The 8,850-nt window shown below is 48.8% G+C and overlaps 1 protein-coding gene across 2 annotated transcripts; it reads left to right on the top strand.

Annotated features, from left to right (window-relative positions):
• The first annotated feature begins 828 nt into the window (after positions 1-828).
• Positions 829-7,754, top strand: LOC142362988 (creatine kinase B-type-like). 2 transcript variants are annotated; one of them, XM_075434600.1, is made up of 7 exons: positions 829-1,021; positions 2,160-2,314; positions 3,234-3,366; positions 4,266-4,437; positions 6,001-6,124; positions 6,839-7,028; positions 7,576-7,754. In XM_075434600.1, exons 1-7 carry the CDS (start codon positions 829-831, stop codon positions 7,752-7,754), a joined length of 1,146 nt encoding a protein of 381 aa, XP_075290715.1. The 2 variants fall into 2 exon arrangements, with proteins under 2 accessions (XP_075290715.1, XP_075290713.1); XM_075434598.1 differs by lacking the exon at positions 829-1,021 and adding an exon at positions 1,479-1,674.
• Positions 7,755-8,850: the final 1,096 nt, after the last annotated feature.

Here is an 8,850-nt window from a genome sequence, read left to right as displayed (position 1 = left end):
CCCGGCCAGTGGCGAGGCGCTCGCCCCGCCCCCCCGCGCCCCGCCCAATGGAATGAATGGGCTATAAATAGTGGCCAATGGGACGGTGGGTGGAGCTGTCTATAAAAGAGGCTCGGCGGTTGTGACGCAGCTCCAGTCCGGCTCGGGCGGCGGTGGGGCGCAGGGCGGGTGCGGAGGTCCTTGCTGTGGCTGCAGAGCCCTCGGTAAGTCCCGGGGCAGCCGAGCAGTCCTTCAGCTTTCAAATCACATTTAAGAAAAAAAAAAAATTATTCTTTTTCCCTTCGTTGTGTGGGGTGGAGCCGGTCCGGCTGAGGAGGGGGAGCAGGGCTGCGGGGGGGCAGCGCGGGGAAGGGTTGGGGGACGTGGCACGGAGCTCCGGCGGGGCAGGTGCTGGCCGGGCGTGCTCCCACTCTAACACCGGATTAACCCGGTACTTAGCAGGGTAGTGACATATGCTCGCCCCAGCCGGGTCCCCTGAGGGAGCCGCCCGTTGTATAACGCCTTGCTGGGTGCTTCCCAGCTCGGGGTGGCTCGCCGGGCACGGCCGCTCATCGGGCCGGGGCCGGAGGAGCGGGGAGCCCCTGCCCTGCCGTGTCCTCACAGATCCCGGGGCAGGGCTGGTGGAGGCGAAGAACTTTTTTCTTTCCTCCTTCCTGGCTTCTCTGGAAGGTGGTGCGGCAGCGAAGGTGTGAAAGGCAGGGGTGGAGTAACAGCCAAGGTGACCTTGCCTGGGCCCCGGCTTCCCACCCCAGGCGTTTCGGGGGCCTACCAAGCCCCCCGTGATAGGCTTCCCCTCTTTCTCCCCTAGTGACTGCGGTAGGGTCAGACATGCCCTTCTCAAACAGCCACAACCTTTTGAAGATGAAGTACTGTACCGAAGAAGAGTTCCCTGACCTGAGCGCTCACAACAACCACATGGCCAAGGTGCTGACCCTGGACCTGTACAAGAAATTGAGGGATAAACAGACTCCCAGTGGATTTACGCTGGACGATGTCATCCAGACTGGGGTTGACAACCCAGGTAACGGCTGGGGACCGTTAGATCTGCGTAAGGATCTGCTCTCCCTCCTTACTGGAAGTGCTTCTGGACAACAGCACCCAAAGCTCTTGAGCTGCTGAGAGGCAAATCTCATAAAGTGTTGCCAGATGGCTCTGAACCCATGGCTGTGTTAAGAGGCCTTGTTCTGTCGAGCCACCTTCCTTGCTGTGATCTGACACATCGGTTCCCAGACACTTCGATTATGGAACTGCTCTGCCAAATACTTTCAATCCGAACAAAAAAAGAAAAGCAAAACCCCAAATGCATTCTAATTATAACACAATCGGGGGAGGGAAAAACCCAATCCTGACGTTATGCGGGCTTACCTGGCTGTTGTGGTCTATACCTATTCCAAACTGATTATGTGATGTTCTCTAGCACTTCTATGAAAAAAGAGGGAGCAGATGTGTTTTCATGTTAACATTACAGTATTTATTTTTACTCTAGCAATATCAAAATGGCCCAACTAAATAATCAGAGACTGCCTCCTGATGAGGAGTACCCGGACCTGAGCACCCACAACAACCACATGGCCAAAGTTCTAACCCTGGATTTATACAAGAAACTGAGAGACAGAGCCACGCCCAGTGGCTTCACCCTGGATGATGTCATTCAGACTGGGGTTGATAATCCTGGTAAAATGCATTGAGAATATTCTGTGTGAGCCAGCTGGAGTAACTGGTGCTTTAGAGTGTGGTGAATTCAAGCTAATCTTGTGGAGGTGGTATTTATGAGCAGACTACGGAAATGCAGCTCTGTCTGTAGCAGAAGGAAGAAAAAGCCAAGCATGCTTGCCTACAGCAAAGCATGACGGTTCAGACATAAAGTTGTATCTGGTGGTCTAAACTAGCTAGTGAAACTGGATGTGCTGTGCAGATTTGTCCTAAACCAATCTTGACAAATGAGCGTGATTTAATGGCAATAGCTGTGGCTTTCCATAGCACTGCATCTGCCTAACTGGATGCAGTGTAAAATGTAGGGCTTCTCCAAGTGTTTGTATGTAAGAATATGTTTCGAAGTGACTAGACCTACCACTAAAGAACTTGCCTGGTTAGTGCTGTGCTGGAATACAGCCAAACATCACCCAAACTTAGCTCTTCTGACTTTATTACCACTCCAGGCCATCCCTTCATAATGACAGTAGGATGCGTAACTGGTGATGAAGAGTCCTATGACGTGTTTAAGGAACTCTTTGGTCCAGTTATCGAAGACAGGCATGGTGGTTACAAACCAACTGATGAGCACAAGACCGACCTGAATGCTGATAACCTGCAGGTATGAACTTTTGATCAATTACTGATGCTTACTTGTCTGAGGGCTGGGTAAAGTTGTTGGCAGCTGCCTAAACTTGACTGCTCAGTCTCTGTCCCCTCACTTTCACCCAGGACAGACCCATAGGCTGTGTGTCCAGTCCAATCAGACTTAAGATCTTGCTGCTGTAGGATGTCAGTGGCTGGGTAGAACCGGGCAGCTGGCATGCAGCAGCAGCTTGCTTCATGTGCTGCTGCAATGTAGGGCGTGCCAAACATGTTCAACATGTATTTCCATAAACTGTGGGCTAAGTCAAGCTAAACAGCACTGGCCTAGGGCTCACAGACTGTCATCAAACTGAACACTTTCTACGATCTTATCTTGGATCTTAAATGTCACCTGGTGGTCTTGTGCTATAGAACAGACTTTGTTATGGCTAGGAGTAAGGATTTCTGCCCACTTCATGGATTTCAAATGTTACTGTAGACTTGAGGAATTCCTAATGCCACGTTGATTGGCAAGCCATAGGTCATCTTGAAAAGAGACTTTGGATGACAGTAGTGAATAGTTCTCATTTGCAAGAGTAAACGCCTACCTAAGCAACAAGGGTTTGCCTCATGTTGACACCTCTAGATTGCAGATCTGAAGGGGTAACGGAAGCCCAGACCTTAGTTTGAAATGGGGATAAAACTGATAGTCTGGTTGTATCTCCGTCTTCTGGCACTACTTAGTAGCTGTAGCCTTAGCCTCAAAACAAGGGTTGTGTTACACATATGCTTGAACTAATGCTGAAGAAAATGGTCCTGAAATAAGACACTGGCTTACAGGCCAATTAGTCAATATCTCAAGTTTGAGATGTATGCTTCAATGCATGGAAGCTACATGGATTTATGGTAGGTATCTTGGCAACACAGTTGTACTCACTGGTTTCCTAACCTTGTAGGGAGGCGATGACCTGGATCCCAATTACGTGCTAAGTTCCCGTGTCAGAACCGGTAGAAGCATCCGTGGATTCTGCCTTCCCCCGCACTGTAGTCGAGGAGAGAGGCGGGCTATCGAAAAGCTCTCTGTTGAAGGTAAAGCGCGTCAGGGAAACTACTTAGATCCTTTGCGCAAGAGGCGTTCTTTGCATTTTGAAAATGGAGGCAGTTGGCAAAAGCTGCCTGCCTCAGTACTTAGTCTGAACACAGAGCCTGTCCTGGAAAAGGCTGGTTACATTACAGCTGCCTCAGCATTGCAGTTTGTAGCTGAGAGCAAGAGCACATGTCAGAGGGAAGCTGGACTGCATGAAGTTGACCTTTGCCAATCTTGACAGCTTCTTTCTATGTGTGTGGGGAAAGATCTTGGTTCATCATGACTCAAACTTGAAATACAACAGGTACGTAGCAACTTCAGGGCTTGAGTCACGGTTGCAGTATTTTGTGGCTGCTTTTTAATTGACTTTCATTAATGTTCAGCTTGCTTAGAGGTGTAGTCTTGCTCCAAATGTGGACTAGAGTAAGCCCTAGTTTTCAGTGGAACTCCTCAGCTGCAAGTTTTTTTTTCTATTGCCTCCCAACTCTATTGAGAGGAAAGGATATGCTCAAGGTGCAGCTCTGGAAACTGAGAGTGTAGTTGTTCCAAAACCTCTCAAGGGCAGGGTAACAGTCCTTGACTAGAATAATAGTGTTTGTGTATTGATGACCTTGATTCTCCTTGGAAGAAAGCACTGCACTTCTACAGTTAAGCAGCAGTAATGATTCTATACTGCATGTGAGGAACAAAGGTTACTTGTATCAGCCTGGAAGGTGCAGACACATCATCTGATGCTGCCGAAGTTCCGTAATGCTGTGAGGGCATTGCCATTGCAGATTAAAGCGAGGGAGGAGCCAAACCCAGCAGATCAGACCTTGCCATACTTTGTGTGTGTGGTCTCTGACGTGCTGGTAGTGTCTGGCATCTCTGGTCCCATCCTAAAAGTGACTGTCTCTTTCAGCTTTGGGTAGCCTGGAAGGTGATCTCAAGGGGAAGTACTATGCTCTGAGGAACATGACTGATGCAGAGCAGCAACAGTTGATTGACGATCACTTCTTGTTTGACAAGCCAGTTTCTCCTCTGCTGTTGGCATCTGGGATGGCACGAGATTGGCCTGATGCCAGGGGTATCTGGTGAGTATGCCTGGAAGGGAGGAGTTGTACAAAGTCCCTGCAAAAAAAAATCTTGCAGATTTGCTTGTGGCTCGTACTGTTGGGCAAAGTGGTAGCTTCTGAACTTCTATTACGGAATCTAATGAGAAATGTGTGTTATCCTCTGGGGAAGCTACATGTAAACCAGCAGAATTTGGACAAGTGTTACCATGAACCACATTGGGCTGGTAGAAACAAACCAGTTCGACTAGCCTGTAACCAGAGCCTACCCATCCAGCACAGATTAGTGAAGCACCAGGCAATAACTGAAGCAGGTTGTGAAAGTAGATCACTTGTAAAGGAGCAGATGTGCCACTACCTTCAGCTCTTGTCCTGGGAGCTTAGAGTAATGTGTGGTTACAAACCGTAGCGTTGGCTTAGCTCAGACTTGGTACTGGATGCATAGTTGCTTCCTTGCAGTCTCATTGCTTCTGCGTGCAGAGGCTCACTGATGCTGGACTAGTATGGCTTTACTTGGACTAGTGATAAGATTCCCCCTTCCCCCCAGCCCCCAGACACTCGGTGACATGAGTTGACTGATGAAGAGATGTGGAATGGAAGGATTCTGCTTGTCGGATGTAGGTCACCTACATAAAACTCTGCATCTCGGGAGCTTCTGCAGCATAATTAACTTGCTCCCTTCTAAGCCAAGGGCTAGGTTTTTTCAACTGGAATACTCCGACTTTATTACTGTAGCTGCTTCAGTACAAAGCAGAGGAAGCACGCTTTGTTTCTGTAGGTCACCTTTAAGATTGCATCATCTACCTGGAGATTGCCAGCACTAGATAGCGCTGTCATCTGATCATAACTAATCTACAAACTTGAAGTGTAAAGTCTCAGTGTTGTCTGCATAAATAGCTTTCCTCAGGTATTAGTTAATTTTTGATCCTAATCAAGCTGAGAAATTATCAGCATGATAAATATTGATAGTACTTGCTTCCAGCTGCAAGCTAGGACAAGAGGGGCTCATTGGTGTTCGGAGGCTTTGACGGTGTCTTGGAAGAGCCCTGATCTAAAATTAATAGTGAAAACTCAGCTTAGTTCTCTGGTAAGGTACGAAGTGCGGTTGAACAGAATCTGACAAAATTCCTGATAAAAGGCTTTGTTATACATTGTCAGCGTGGTGTCATTATGAAGATCACTGTACAGGGCTGCCTCTAAGTCTGTACTGATCACCCTTCTGAAAATTCTGCTGAACAGGTGAAATCTCCTAAATTTGTAAAGTTAGGTGACAAGTGAGCTAGGGGGATGGATGGATTTTAGGGTTTGTTAGTGTAAGACTGGCTAATTTCATGTTATTACTCATTCTTGCCTGTTTAGATACAGGCCAATTCAAACTACCTCTTGAAAAGAGCAGGGTGAAAACTACTAGCTTAACTCCATTGAGTCCTGTGTGGACAAAAGAAGTAAGATTAATTTATTTGAAGAGGCAACTAAGTGAGCATCTCGAAATAAAAGCTACAATGATGAGTAATTTGGTGATGTAATAACTACACTGAAAATGTCAAGTGGGACAGACAAAAAGTTGTTTGCTTTGTCTTCTAGGCACAATCATAACAAGACCTTCCTTGTTTGGATCAATGAGGAGGATCACCTTAGAGTTATTTCCATGCAGAAAGGTGGCAACATGAAGGAAGTATTTACCCGCTTCTGTACTGGGCTAACACAGGTAAGTCAATATTGCCCGAGCTGTAGGTTCAAATAGTACTTGTTTCTCTGGTTAGAGCTGAGAATGCAAACTCTTCCAAGCCCTTTCCCGCGTCCTGCATGGTGGTGCTTCATAGCTGGGGTCTCTGGGAACACCATGATGAGATCCAGAGCTGTGAGGGCTCTGGAACACCTATACTGGCAAAGCATTGCAGCTATGAAATCTAGAATAACTCCTCTAATGTGGCACTCTTACCCAAGTGTCTAAACTGTACTTCAAGAATTTCTACATGGTTCTATATATGGAGTGTTTAGAGACCCTGGGTGGGAGGAGAAATTCCTTGAACTGGACAGGCAAAGCTGAACTGAAGTTTCTAGGCTGAAAGCTCTTCTATGCTTTTGGTCTTGATATGAACTTGAGCCTTACCAGCCGCTTCCCTAATCCAAACAGATGTGCCAGCTTGACATGTACTAAATCAAGCTTCCCAAAAGATAGTGACTTCAGATTTTGTAGTGTAGCTTCAACTTAGCCTGTCTCACTGCTAGGAGCAAGATAAAGCAACTTACTGGTGGCCCTCTTTTTTCCAAATGGAAGGGGCTTATGTGACTGCCTTAAATAGCTGTTCAAACTGTGTGGCTGTTGCTATGTAACTGAAGCTGTAAATGAACACTAATGGATGACCTGCATCCTTCAGGCAGAGAACAATCTCTAAACATACATTCTCTCTATTTATAGATAGAAACTCTCTTCAAGTTCAAAAACTACGAGTTCATGTGGAATCCGCACTTGGGCTACATTCTGACCTGCCCATCCAACCTGGGAACAGGGCTCCGTGCTGGTGTGCACATCAAGCTACCAAACCTTGGGAAACATGAGAAGTTTGGAAAAGTCCTGAAGAGGCTTCGGCTGCAGAAACGGGGCACAGGTGAGAGGTGATAGTGATGTCCTACTCAGGCTGCCCTAAGAAACCAGCAAAAACCTGGAAGAGTCTGTCAGACTGTCCAAAAGTCACCCTGGTAAAAGCACATGGAGATAGCCAAGCCTCAAAATAGTATCTTGAAGCTGGGGGTGCTAGTGCTCTGCTTGTACCTTACTGTATCTGGCTGTCTGGGTGTGTCCTGTGTGGTATTCTGAGCACCAGATAAGGGGGACTTGGTGGCAGCTGTTCCTGTTGTAAGCAGGGGTGGGAACCCTGATGTAACTTCTGGCTAGGAAATAGCTACAGTGGTTACTTCTGACCACATGTTAACTTGTTCATGGGTTAAAAGAGCAAAGAGCTGGCCTAATGGCATGTTCTGTGGCTCATGCTGGCAGTCCCATGCAGCTTTATCTCCTTGTGTGTAGGAGGGGGCAGCAGTGGCAGCTTGTAGACAATTGCCCTGCTGTGTTCCCACCTCAAGCTAGTGAGGGAGGAAAGGTAGACTCACCTGCTCCAGCAGTGGTTGGTGTACTGACTAAGTCTCTTGCTCCAGGTGGTGTGGACACAGCTGCTGTCGGAGGAGTGTTTGATGTCTCCAATGCTGATCGCCTTGGCTTCTCTGAGGTGGAGCTGGTGCAGATGGTGGTGGATGGTGTGAAGCTGCTCATCGAAATGGAGAAACGCCTTGAAAAAGGCCAGTCCATTGATGACATCATACCAGCTCAGAAATAAAGCACTTTGTTCTCACGCTTCCTAACGTATTGGATGAATAATAAAATATCACTCCAATTCAAACCGGTTGTTTGCAGTTCAAACGCTGCCACGTGTTCAAGGCGCAGTGAAAGCAGAGGGAAAACCCAAGGCAGGTTCAGTGCTGGCACCAGCCCTGCCAGCGGGACCTGACGGAGGTGGCGGACTGGCTGTGGCACCGAGGGGGTTTCTCCTCCTTCGCTGGCCTGGGACAAAGCTGGAAGCGACCATGGCTCCGAGAGGCAGACGAGACAGTTTTATGGCACTGGGTGGTGAAGTCATCTTGGGCGGGAAAACTGGTGTTTCAGTAAGCGTGGGCCAGGCTGCGTCTGCCCGCAGAAACTGGCCAGTCTCCCTCCACAGCTGTGGTGAAATCCCCTGAATCATCGCTAATCACCGCTCGGGCTGACGATGTTCCCAGGCTGCTGGGCAGAGCGTGCCTGCAATTACCAGGGAGCCGGCAGAGCTGTCCTGCGCTGGCCATGCCGATCTGGAGGGACGCACTGGGACCGAGTGACTGACCGTGTCCAGATGGGCGTGAGAGGAGAGGTCTCCAGTGGGGAGGGCCACCAGGAGAGCCATGGGACCGCGCTGCTCCATGAGTGGGCTGTCTTCAGCAAAGGCCATCCGGATACCTCCGTATCGAATCGCTGCTGTAACAGCCTCCGAGTTGGGACTTGTCCGGGGAGAGATGGCTCCAGAGATACTTGTGGGATCATGCATGAGAAGAGGATTGCAAAGACTGGGAATGCTCATGGTCCCAGAACGTCAGCTCCTGGCCGTGGGAGAGTGATGGCTGGCTTTTTTTTTTATAAGCCATTGTTTTAAGGCAAAACATTGTTGAGCGTTTTGAGGATGCTCTTTCAGATGCTCTTTCCCCCGGAGCTGCAATAAGTGCCTTCCTTCCCTCTGCCTCTGGGATGTCCCCCCTGCCCACCTGCCAGGCCAAGGAGACATGCTGCTGCCAGCACTGCTTCCTCTCCTCTGTCTGGTGGGTGGCATGGGGTGCTCTCTGCTCCCATGGAGGGGTAGCAGGTGGGGCCCCAGCAGTGCCCCAAAGTGTGCACCTACCTAGAGG

This window comes from Opisthocomus hoazin, chromosome 13 (genome assembly GCF_030867145.1).
Source record: "Opisthocomus hoazin isolate bOpiHoa1 chromosome 13, bOpiHoa1.hap1, whole genome shotgun sequence".
In the NCBI taxonomy this organism is placed as follows: Eukaryota; Metazoa; Chordata; class Aves; order Opisthocomiformes; family Opisthocomidae; genus Opisthocomus; species Opisthocomus hoazin.
Note: the sequence above shows the minus strand (reverse complement) of the source record. Positions and strands in the feature narration are given on the sequence as shown.